The 13,018-nt window shown below is 44.7% G+C and overlaps 1 protein-coding gene across 3 annotated transcripts in view; it reads left to right on the top strand.

Moving 5' to 3' along the window:
* The window catches only part of cep85l (centrosomal protein 85, like), a 33,411-nt gene that overhangs the window by 17,817 nt on the left and 2,576 nt on the right, over positions 1-13,018 (top strand). For 2 of the 3 annotated variants that reach the window (XR_004633627.1, XM_034700225.1), the window contains exons 8-13: positions 3,909-4,063; positions 5,582-5,699; positions 8,651-8,701; positions 9,128-9,235; positions 9,375-9,558; positions 11,250-13,018. The exon at positions 11,250-13,018 is cut by the window's right edge. Coding sequence is in view for 2 of the 3 variants with exons in the window: in XM_034700225.1 (XP_034556116.1) it covers positions 3,909-4,063; positions 5,582-5,699; positions 8,651-8,701; positions 9,128-9,235; positions 9,375-9,558; positions 11,250-11,416 (783 nt within the window). In the remaining variant the exon portion in view is untranslated. The remainder of the gene's footprint in view (positions 1-3,908; positions 4,064-5,581; positions 5,700-8,650; positions 8,702-9,127; positions 9,236-9,374; positions 9,559-11,249) is intronic. The other variant, XM_034700226.1, reaches the window with a different exon arrangement.

Here is a 13,018-nt window from a genome sequence, read left to right on the forward strand (position 1 = left end):
CAAAATGCTTTTAAATTATGTTAAGCAGCGCAATATTGAATATTTGCCATCAACTGCGTGGAAGAGGCAAGTCATGACATCAGATTTACTTGACCGCTTTTCCCAGCAGCGCTAGGGTGAACTTTTCCTCACAACAACAACGATCACTGTCTCCTTGGGCCGACCACTGCTTTGCCTTGGAATCCATTAGTCTTTTTTATTTGTTCGCTGCAGGACAATGACAGAAACACGTTTGGTTTCTGTTTTTGATCACAGCAACCCCGCTCCTCGCCCCTGACGTAAGCGGTTTGCGGTTCTAGACCAGCAAAGCGTGGGAGCCTCCCACAGAACTCGGTTAAAATACGCTTTTAAACTGTTTACGTGGAGCCGTGGGAACCATAGGTAGGAACACAGTGCAGGAGGTGTTTTAAAGTCGTGTCTCATTTAGAGTTTACTGCAGGAACAATAACTCAGGTGAAGGAATCACAGGATCACAGACATCTACAAAAATAAAGCTATGAAAAGACAAAAGAGAGTGTTGCTCCAAGATGTATTTTATAATCACTATGGAAAAACATTATTGAACTCCACGCCAGGTAACACTTCACCTGATGTTGTTCATCGCTTTTCCCCGTTGTGAATATGTGAAGGTCTGAAATGTGCTGTAAGGCAGAAGCTAATATATTACTAAATATATTAGGGTATTTCCTCACACAGACAGAGTAACCTGTTGTTTTAGACAAACACAGACCAAAATGTTACCTGACACTCAGGTATGTAATATTTCAATGACAGAAGTATAATAATTCACTAGAGTCCGTGGGGTACTGGTTATGTTTATGGATCGAGACTTTTGGCTTGTGAATTTTATTCGTGTAAGATCGAGTCTGTGTTTTTGTTCGTCTTTGCATATATATATGTAGATGTCTGTGATCCTGTGATTCCTTCACCTGAGTTATTTTTCCTGCAGCAGACTCTATATGAGACACGACTTGAAAACACCTCCTGCACTGTGTTCCCACCTATGGTTCCCACTTCTCCCCGTAAACAGTCTAAAGGTGTATTGTAACCGAGTTCTGTGGGAGGCTCCCACGCTTTGCTGGCTTTGCTGTGATCAAAAACAGAAACCAAACGTGTTTCTATCATTGTCCTGTAGCGAACAAATAAAAAAGACTAAGGGATTCCAAGGCAAAGCAGTGGTCGGCCCGAGGAGACAAACTGCTGTTGTCAGTGATCGTTGTTGTTGTGAGGAAAAGTTTACCCTAGCGCTGCTGGGAAAAGCGGTCAAGTAAATCTGATGTCATGACATGCCTCTTCCACGGGGTCGAGCAGGCGGAAAAACAAACGGGTGCCATGTTGGTTCGCGAGTTCAACCAGCTCCGAACCAGCGCGAGCACTAGCCCGGAAATACAACCCGGTTCATGTTGGTCAATAAGAGGTAACAGTATACTGTAAGGGGGAGCAGCAGCACTTACCGGGTCTGTGTTGGAGCGCAGCGGGTACAGACAAACCTGCGCCTGTGTCCGAGTCTGTGTTTTTGTTCATCTTTGCATATATTTTTGTAGATGTCTGTGATCCTGTGATTCCTTCACCTGAGTTATTTTTCCTGCAGCAGACTCTATATGAGACACGACTTGAAAACACCTCCTGCACTGTGTTCCAACCTATGGTTCCCACTGCTCCCCGTAAACAGTCTAAAGGTGTATTGTAACCGAGTTCTGTGGGTTAGATGGTCACCGTTCTAAAGTATTTACCTGTCACAGAGTAAGGTGTAGTAGTGTGCTGCAGTTCAGAGGTTAATGAGGCCGTAGTTTAGAGGAAACTCTCTCTAAACACGCTCCAGTATTTCCTGATATGAACTCAAGGAAACCAGTTGTTTCAGGTGAACACAGACTAACATGTTCCCTGGCTGTGACCTGGATGATGACGTAGTTGGTTGATACATGTCAGAATCAATGAATCAGAGTGATCTTCGTGGCTCACAAGCCTAGGTAGCGGATTGCCGACTTAATCATATTTTGCTCTCGTGGGAACGAATCCAACTCCGTTTAAGTTTGAAAATACTTTATTTTTACATATTTAATGACTGTCGTCAGTAGCTATGATGCACTGCTCACTGATCCAACCATTGTTGCTGCAGTAGATGTGAGATAAGACCCGAGAACTTCTGTTAATATGTTTGTAAATGTGTGGCGAATCTCGTGTCTGAAGCAGAACACAGCGCCTGCCTGTAAGTAAATACAACACAGCTGGATCACGGAAACCAGTTAGCGTAGAAACCAGTGGGGCGATAACACCGGCTCCGAAGCGGCCCTGAAACTGCCTCTGTCGAAAAGGGGTAAGTGACAGTTTCAGGATGCGGTCTCCAGCGCAGCTTGTTTTGAGAGCGGCAACATGTGTTTTTTTAAAGTGATCTTAAGGTCTGACATTTTTTCCCCCCTGAATGTAAAGAATTACTTTTATTAAGGCCTCTAAAAGTCTCAGATCGAGGATGAATAAGTTTGTTTTATATTGAAGGATTTATAAATCAAATGTTTAAACTTCAGCTGGAGTTCAGATTTCAAACCCACGCTGTTCACTGCTGCAGTGGTTTTTATCCAGACTTGGTTTTTCTGACTCCCTATAATGCCTCTTTTCTGGCTGCCAAACAACTCAGTTGTATGTTTTATACCTTCCGTTGCTGTGGTGTCGATCTCTCGCTCAGAGAAGTGCCCTGGTTTTTTGCCGTAGAGCGTCCCTCCATGTCAGAATGCTGTGGCCGATCCCGTGAATAATTAGGGGCGTTATATTTAAATGACGATTGTTTCAGCCGCAAGGGAGAGGTTCCGGTGGCTGGTGGTGAGGCTTTCAGCAGTGTGTCTGCCCCCTGGTGGCTGGCTGCAGTATAGGTCAAAAAATCCGACTCCCCCATTCATTTGAATGGGGGAGCAGTCAAACTTTAAAAAATTAATACACGCCGTACGAATGTTTCTCACAGCCATATGCTGTGGTGATATGTAGTTAGTATTTGACTGTTTTGTGTTCAAGGCCTCTTTTTCCTGAAAAGTTTCTTTTTCGTTAGTTATTAGAGTTTAAAAAACAGAGTTTTACTTCCGGGTTTCCTTTGATTCACAGCCGCCGTGGAGTGAAACTTCAAAGGACACACAGCGTCTTGTGACTTCACGCTGTAGGGTAGAGCTTATTACAGTGGCTTCACAGGTTCTGGCACAATGGCGGCGCCCAGGAGCGGGATTTTTTGGCTTCAGAACCGTACAATGGGAAGAGGCGGAGCAACGCTGTCCATTTTTATTTACAGTCTATGTTCAGCCGCCGCATTTATCAACGCTTGATGAGACATACGCTGTGATTGACCCAGAAACTCACGTTTCATAAATGACACGTGAAAGTTGTCATAAGCTGATACCTGCATCCAAATCTGCGCTGGTTTCTACACCAGATTGATAAATGAGACCAACCTTCTCTGAAGACGCTCTTCATTCATCTTTTCTGGTTTAACTTCTGAAAATTGAAGAAAGCGGGTAAAACAGCAGAGTTCAGAGAGGCTGCAGGAACTCTGGATGGTGAGTGATGCAGACTGCAGGCCATATGTGAGTCGCTGGTATCCTCTGATTCAGAAAGGTCCCACTCCTGACAGCAGGAGCCCTCTAGGTTCATGGACTCACAGTTTACACACCTGAAACTCTAACTCTGGATCTCTCTACTCTCCAGTTAGAGAAGAAGTTTCTTCTCTCTCTCTTCTTTGGCCCGTTGAGTCTTGTTCTTCCTCTCCAGTTCATCAAGGTGTCCACGTGTGTCCTCAGTAAACAGCACGTCATCGTCTCAGAATCACTCATTCTTTAGTTTGGTTGTATTTTTTGAGCATCTCCTCTGCATTTGTCAGCAAACAGTTAACACAGTCAGTAGTGAGCAATGTGTGTGTTTGTGCTCAGCAGGAGGAGGTGCAGCAGAAAGCCAAACAGTTGGAGCGAACCATGAGTCGGATGGGGAGCAGCCTGCAGGAGGGCTGTGCTCTGCTGGAGGAGAAGAACATGAAGATCGAGCTGCAGGGGAGGAGAGAGAAGGAGCTGATCGCGTCTGTGCACAGGTACGTCACCTGATCGGACTGACACAGCAACATCACTGAGGGAGTGTTTTTGATGCTCACACTCAGACTGTCTGCAAGAAGCAAACGTTGTCTCTCAGTTTAGAAAGTGAAGTAAATGTTTATGTGTATTAAACCTGCGTTTTTTATGATAACCAGCAGGGGGCAACTCCACTGGAGAAGTCTGATTGTATTGAAGTCTATGAAAAACTGGTCTTACCTTTCAGTCAATTTATTCTGTTCAGCTGTTTTCACATCTGCACTGAACTCCTGGAAACTTACCCAAGGGTGTTCAGGGTGAGTTGGTGTGTGACAGCCAGAGTTTCTGGACGAGGGGTGACATTCAAATCAAGTTCCTGGTGTAGATTTGGAAGATTGATCAAACAGGGTGAACAAAAACATCAGAGGTTGAAGCAGGAGACTCATCTTCAACACGAGGACAGGGAAGACGTCTGCACATCCGCCGTTAACATGCCTGCTCTGTCGTCCGTCATGTTTCAAACATGAGAGCCAAACCCACCACCTTCCTTATCCACTAAGGAGGACTTCCCACTGTGAGGGCCGAGCTTTTCAGGAGTGCAAGAAAGAGGTTTATCCTAACGGGTTTATCATTTCTATCTCCAAGTTTGAGTCTTCTTCAACTCAGCTTGATGCTCCGTTTGAAATGTATGCTCCAATTTAGAGTCAAATAGACTGTAAAGAAGGGGAGGATGAGGGTGTGACCTGGATGATGATATTCAGGGGAACTGAACGACACACTGAGGAGCAGGTTGTTCGTTTAGTGAGCACACTTTGGTTTGGAGGATGGTTTTCCCTACAACTTGCTAACCAGGCTTTCAACAGACATCCCTGCTCCTCTCCAGGTCCTCCTTTAAGGCTGATTTATACGTCTGGGTCGAATCGACAGGGTAGCCTACGCCGAAGGTCCCCGTAGCTCCCGTACCCTCACAGAGGCCTACGCATGAAGCTGACATGCACCTCAGCGACGCAGACCGCAAGCCCTGTGATTGATCCAGTCAACAGCATTGTAATTCCTGTATTTACAGCATTTCCGGGATCCTTGCTCTTCGGCCACACATCAGCCGTGTATTTCATCTACTCCTCTCTATTAATCATGTCTGTATGATAAACAGCAACATGTATCAGCTGTAGATTAACATAACACGCTCTGAATCTCTGTGGAAAAATAAACAGAGATCGTAGCGGGGCAGGAAGCAGGCGACCGGCTATCAGAGAGACCACACTGCCCTCAATTGCTGCGCGGCACGGACACATCGACGCACAAGTATGTGGGGCTCATGTCCGCGTCAGCCCTGCTGCGTAGAGGCGACGCAGAAGTATAAACCAGGCTTTATTGTAAATAGTGTCACTGCTGAGATCTAACAAAGCAACACGGAGAAACACTAGAGGTTAGACTTCAAAATGGTGTTGCAAATGTGTGACATTCTCTCTCTCTCTCTCTCTCTCTCTCTCTCTCTCTCTCTCTCTCTCTCTCTCTCTCTCTCTCTCTCTCTCTCTCAGTCTGCAGCAGAAGGTGAAGCAGTGTTTGGATGACGGGGTCAGGTTACATGTTCAGGATCTGAAGTGGCTCGAGGTGGAAAACTCTGAACTTCTGGAGCAGCAGGATCACAGCAGCAGGGTAGACACACACACACACACACACACACACACACACACACACACACACACACACACACACACACACACACACACACAGACACACGCAGACACACACAAACACACACCGTACAGTCAATCAATCAATCTTTATTCATAGCGCAAAATCCCAATAAATGTTCTCCTCAGACTCTTTCCAAACAGAGCAGGTCTAGACCGTACTCTATGTTCTATTATTAACAAAGACCCAACATCAAGACAGGATAAGATCCAGTCCCATCTTACAAACAGGACTCAGTCTGATCTCATCTTAATCCACCATGAGCAGAGCACTTTGCAGCATTTAGCAAGTTACAGTGGCAAGGACAAACTTCCTTTAACAGGCAGAAACCTCCAGCAGGACCAGACTCATGTTAGACACACATCTGCTGAGACCGAGTTGGAGAGAGGGATAGAGGGAGATGAACAGAGAGAGAGAGAGATGATAGCGGTGAGTCGTAAAGTAGTAGTTGTAGCAGCTGCAGCAGACACACATCTGCGTTGATAGTGATGAGACGAGTTGTAGTAGCTGTTGCGGCAGGAGTCCAGCACGTCTGTATCAGCTGGAGTCTGTAACATCAGCAGCAGCAAGCAGTCTACTGCAGCTCAGAGGAACCTACGAGACAAGGGAGCTCAGGGACTCCAGAAAGACCTTTCTGTCAGCAATGATATGACTTAAATGTTAATGTTTGGCCGTCTTAATTCAGACATTACAAAAAAAACAATAACAGTATATGTAATGGAATCAAAAACATTGTGCAAAGGAGGTCAGAAGCCCAAAGAGGCTTATAAAAATACCTCCCCTCTTGCTAAACAAAAAGTTGTAAAAAGCAATACAGATAAGTTACCCAAAAATAATTCCATAACTAAATTTACAAGACATAGTAAAACAATGATGTATATCAGAGAAGTATGTCAAGACGTGTTAAATTAGGGACCTTTTCAGATGCTTTTTGAAGGATGATAGTGACGATGCTGATTGTAAAGATGAGGGCAGATCTGACTGACTGACATTCATAATCCACGATGTTTCCCTCCACTGTGCGTCTAACCTGTCCGTCAAAATTCAAGCAGTTCATCACTGTGACAGGTTTTAGTTGATGGGCGCAGTGATAACTACAAATCCTCAAGGCCTTAATAATAATTCATAGAATTTATATAGCGCTTTTCTTAGTACTCAAAGTCGCTTTACATAAGATGAAAACTAAAGAAAGAAAATAAAACACATAAATAAAAACAAACAAAACAGGGACAGAGGTGGGGCGGGGGGAGAGGTCATGTGTGGTATGCTTTTTGGAACAGGAAGGTCTTGAGGTGGTTTTTGAAAGAGAGGAGAGAGTCAGAGTTACGGATGTGTGGAGGGAGAGAGTTCCAGAGAGTGGGGGCAGCGATGGCAAAGGCTCTGTCCCCCAAGGTGCGGTGCTTGGACTTGGTGATAGGGGACAGGAGGTTGGCATCTGAGGATCCGAGGCGGCGAGATGGGGAGTGGCGTTTGAGGAGGTTGGTCAGGTAAGAGGGGGCGAGGTTATTGAGGGCTTTGTAGGTGATGAGCAGGATCTTGAAGTGGATTCGGTGCTGAATGGGGAGCCAGTGGAGGTGCTGAAGGATGGGTGTGATGTGGGCTCTGGAGTGGGAGTGGGTGAGTAGTCGGGCAGCTGAATTTTGGACATATTGAAGTTTTTTGAGGTCGGTGGAGGGGAGGCCGTAAAGAATGCTGTTGCAGTAGTCCAGTCTGGAGGTTATGAAGGCATGGATGAGGGTTTCTGCAGCAGAGGAGGAGAGAGAGGATCTGAGCCTTGCGATGTTGTGGAGATAAAAAAAAGGATACTTTGGTGATGTTTCTGATGTGTGGTTTGAAGGAGAGGGTGGGGTCGAGGATGATGCCGAGGTTACGGACTACTGGGGAGGGTGTGACTGTGTGGTTGTCGATGCGTAGTGAGAAGTTCTGGGTGAAGGAGAGGAGGGATTTGGGGCCGATTAGAATGATTTCAGATTTATTGCAGTTGAGTTTTAGGATATTTTTGGTCATCCAATGTTTGAGGTCAGTGAGGCAGTTTGTGAGAGTAGAGATGACAGCAGGAGTGATGGCTTTTGTGGAGATGTAGAGCTGGGTATCGTCGGCGTAGCAGTGAAATTGGAGTCCATGGTGGCGTATGATGTGACCGAGGGGGAGCATATACAGGATGAACAGAAGGCCAGAAGCCTTCTTTCTCTTTTTCTCCAGATATCTTGATAACACTTTCTTATAATCTAACTGAATTAGATTAAAGACAGAAAACATTTAGACTCTAAAGTAAAGACTTCTTATTGACTAGATTAGGACTATACAGGGCATAAAAACTCAAATGTGACAAAACCTATTACCTACTGATTATTTCTGTCTCGGCGCTCACAGTTCAACTTTTAGAACACCGCCGCGCTCATCAATGTCACTTCTTAATCACTGACCAATCAGAATCAAGAAGGGGCAGGGCTTCTGATATCAACCTTGTCAACCATAATGGAGGAGGTCCGTGCGGAGGAGAAAAGTTAGCACACTCGTATTTTTGATGTACAATCTCCGAGCTCTAACGATAGTTTTAAAGTTTCTTGATGAAATGTCGTTGAATGAAAGTAAGTATGAAGCATACAGAGCATTTAAAAACAGACCTAATGCTCACTACTGAGGGACATGGAAGTGCCATGGGATAGCGCTCTGAAGCGCTCTGAAACTGAGGTCGTGGGTGCTCCGAGCACAAAAACAAGCCTTAGTGGACATCTAAGACTGGATCTAAAATATGGGCCAAAATGAACACAAACACACACACACACACACACACACACACACACACACACACACACACACACACACACACACACATACACACACACACACGTGAGCATGTAAACACAAACAGAAGAAGCCTTTGACCTGCGCTCTGCTCTCCTCTTCAGCTGATCAAACACCAGAAAGAACAGATCGAGAGACTGACATCTAGACTGACGGTACGTAACACACACATACACACACACACACACACACACACACACACACACACACACACACACACGCACACACACACACACACAGATACACACTTTCCAAGTGCCGGAAGGAAGAGTTTCCTGTCTTTCTGTTTGGAGAGAAAAGGACGGGATGATAAAATCAGCCGATGAAGGCTGTCTGCAGAGATGGTGGTGGCGTTAATCCAATCGACTTTATTTATATAACACATGTGAAAAAACAAAGTGCTGCACAGTGAAGTACACATAAAACACAGAAGACACTTTAAAAAATACAGTTTAGGGATCATCCCTGGTTTTCAGCCTAGTCTCAAGGACCACAAGAAGCAGTTTGTCAGAAGACCTCACAGACATAGAGAAAACAGAAACGTAAAGAAACCCCTCTCACCGGTTGTTTCTGTGCTTCAGGCCACCAGCAGCAGACTGCAGGAGAAAAGAGGCATGTCTCTTCCTCAGCAGACTCCTCCTCATGATCAAGACCACAGCCTGGACCCCCCATCACAAGCCCCCCCACAGGTACCAGAGGCCGCTTTAACACGTCTTTGTACTTTTACACTGAAGTCCTAACAGCTTTATGTTGGTGTGGATCAATAAAGTATATATCTGCTGCACTCACTAGGGATTAATATGCATGTTTTTCTCTCCCCCTGAGCAGCAGCAGGTGGAAGAGGAAGAGGGCCCATCAGAGCGTCCCGTTTCCAGCGTGGAGGCTCCTGAAGTGAGCCGTCTGCTGAAGGAGATGTCTCTGTGTCTGCTGGATCTGCAGGCGCTCTGCAGCATCCTGAGCCAGAGAGCTCAGGGGAAGGAGCCCAACCTGAGCCTGCTGCTGGGCATGAAATGTACTTACACACACACACACACACACACACACACACACACACACACACAAACACACACACACACACACACACACACACACACACAGTCTACATACGTTTTTAAACATAGATAACATACAGTAGGTATCGTTTAATTTTTTCAGCCGCATAAAAACAGACAGATGTGGTGTTTCTTCCACGTCTGTACCATAATATGTTTTATGAAATCTGTCCTTCATCCTTTCACATTCATGTCCAAAAAAGAAAAAAACTATTACTATTTTTAAAATTTTTATTTTTTATGAAGCAGGTCAGTTTGCATTACTGGACTGGATCCTGGTGAACAAAAGAAGTCCCAATCAACTTGAAGTGGCTAAGATTGAAAAGGGCCGCAGAGACTAAGTTGGCTCGTGTTTGTGAAGCGTCTTTACATAAATCAAAATCTAAGTCCATGGAAAGTTCTTCTATTTATTAACAAAAGACTCAAAATAATCAAATACCTAAAATATCTAAATAAACGATGATAATGACAAACCCACTCACCCTCTTAGTATGCCTCCAGCCACACAACTGAACAGGTAGTTAAAAGGTAAACCACAACCATGAACCCAAAAACTGGAAATGAAGTCAACCATAAAAAGGAATAATCATGATTAACAAATAAGACAAGAAAATCAACTTTATGGCCCCCACACAACTTAAAATGAGACATTATTCTGATCAATTCATCCATCAATCCTTATTTATAAAGCATCAAATCGCAACAAACGTTATCCTCAGACTCTTTCCAAACAGAGCAGGTCTAGACCGTACTCTATGTTCTATCATTAACAAAGACCCAACATCAAGACAGGATAAGATCCAGTCCCATCTCACAGACAGGACTCAGTCTGATCTCATCTTAATCCACCATGAGCAGAGCACTTTGCAGCATTTAGCAAGTTACAGTGGCAAGGACAAACTTCCTTTAACAGGCAGAAACCTCCAGCAGGACCAGACTCATGTTAGACACACATCTGCTGAGACCGTGTTGGAGAGAGGGATAGAAGGAGATGAAGAGAGAGAGAGAGAGATGATAGCGGTGAGTCGTAAAGTAGTAGTTGTAGCAGCTTGAGTCTGGCATGTCCACAGCAGCAGAGATCCAGAGAAACCTACGAGACAAGGGAGCTCAGGGACTCCAGAAAGGTCTATGGTTAGTAACTTTAATGGGACAGGAAGAGTTAAAGTCAGAAACAGGGGGGAAGAGGGGTGAGATAGGGGTGTGTCAGTAGAAAGAGGTTCACTGATTTGTGAGAGACTGTGTGAGCAAATAGTTCAACAGTAATGTTCCTCCTACAGTTCATCATATTATTAAAAGATTCAGAGGATCTGGAGACACATCTGTACAAGAGGGACAAGGACTAAAACAAACATGACTCTGTAGTGGAAATCACGGCATCATGCACTAGATAGTTATTGTAAACATAGCATATGTTATTATCTGAACATTATAACAATGAAAAGTAATAAAGCATATTCTTATAATGATACTCGAGCACTAATGCGTACTTTAAGTTTTGAAGCTCTGTGTAGTTTGCTCTTGTTTAGCGTCTCATTGAAGAGATGAGCTGTCAGCATCTCCACTATTTGCATGTTCAGTAATTCTCTCTCTCTCTCTCTCTCTCTCTCTCTCTCTCTCTCTCTCTCTCTCTGTCTGTTGTGTTCCTGTGCAGCTCTAAGTGTGTCTGCCGAGGAGAGTGACAGCAGGCGGGTGGAGGAGGACGAGCTCCGCTTCAAGCTCCTGGAGGTCAACCAGCTGAGGAGGGACATCGACGAGCTGAGGAGGAGCATCTCCGACCGCTACGCACAGTGTATCGGGGACAACCGTGTCTCCCAGTGACAACAAGCGACACCCAAAGAAAAACAGTGACACCCAGTGTTATCCAGAGACAGCCAGAGACCTGGAGAAACACCTTCCAGAGATCCAGAGAGACAACCAGGTAACACGGGGACAGATAAAGATCCTGAGAGACACTAAGAAACCAGTTACATTCAGAGACATCCAGAGACCCCCAAAGTATCAAACACACCAAGAGACACCCAGAAACATCCGGAGATCCCAACAGTCATCAAATGAGAGCTACCCTAAGACACACAGCAACACCCAGGACCCTTGTTCTGGTTTGGCCTAGAGTCCTTATACTTTTGAAAAATAACCTCATAGAGGAAAGTCTGATCTTTACGCTCCATAATCCTGCAGATGGTGGACTTCACGTGTGTAGTGTTCTTAATTCAGGGATTAAAGTCCTCTGGCCTTTCCAGATATTTGTCAACTGGATGATTTATGTTAGTGATCTAAAGGTCATGTGATGAGGTGATGAAAATGAGGAGTTTCAAGAGTTATGAGAGTCATTATTCAAGGAATTAAAAAACCTGATTCTGATCAGGAACCTGGTCTGTAAGAGTGAGGTATGCCAGAACACAAAGCTAACCGAGCAGAGTCAGCTTAAGACCAGTGTACCTGGTTCAAGTAAACTTTGGTAGTGCAACCATTACCAGGGCCCAGTTGTTCACAATTTGATCCTGGACCTGGTTTATTCTGTATTTTTGCTCTCCAGGAGTAGCCTGGCGTCATCACCACCGCTCATGGTTTAAGTTTCTTTGTAGAGATCGCTAACCTACAGTTTCTCTCACCTGCTCCGCTCCTTCATCATATTGATGGACAGGATCCAAGATGAAGATGTCTGTAGCCTGCTGATTTAGCATGCTAACTGAAACTAACGTTTTGGCCACATTTTTTTGATGCTAACAGAAGCTAACGGTTTTACCTCACCTTCCGGTCTATGGTGTCAACAAGCAGAAGCTAAGTGTGTCTGAACTCTTTTCTGTGGATTGATTTGACATGACGTGTGATCAGTTTGTCTCTGGTGTTGCTCATGTTAGAGAAAGTTAATAACTGTTGTCAAGGGGTTTTGACCAATCAGAATCAAGCATCTTACACAGCCGGAAGATCAGTAAGAGAGCCGGGTGATAACCACTTAAATGTGTCAGAATGAACAGATCAAAGTCACATCTGGTAGTTGATGTGCATTTTTATTGACTGGATTAATTACATACTGAACAGACAAGCCTGAAGGAGCATGTTACCCAGAACTGTCTGATAGGTTTACAATAATAACTCTATAGTTTAATCTAATGATACAAAAACAAGTGAAGCTTCAATTTAAGCTAAAGAGCTTTTTGTAATGCATTAATTTTATTGTTACCCCTTTTCCACTGAGGCAGTTTCAGGGTCGGTTTGGAGCCGGTGCTCAATTGAGAACCAGTTTGTTGTGTTTCGACTGCAAGAGAACTGGCTCCCGGCCAGGAAAACTGGTTCCAGAGCAGCACTAACTCTTTGCTGGTCTAGAACCGCTAACCGCTTGAATCATGGGCAAGGGGTGAGGTTGCGTGACCAAAAAGACAAACCAAACAAGTTTCTGCCATTTTCCTGCAGCAAAAA

Source organism: Notolabrus celidotus, chromosome 13, assembly GCF_009762535.1.
Source record: "Notolabrus celidotus isolate fNotCel1 chromosome 13, fNotCel1.pri, whole genome shotgun sequence".
In the NCBI taxonomy this organism is placed as follows: Eukaryota; Metazoa; Chordata; class Actinopteri; order Labriformes; family Labridae; genus Notolabrus; species Notolabrus celidotus.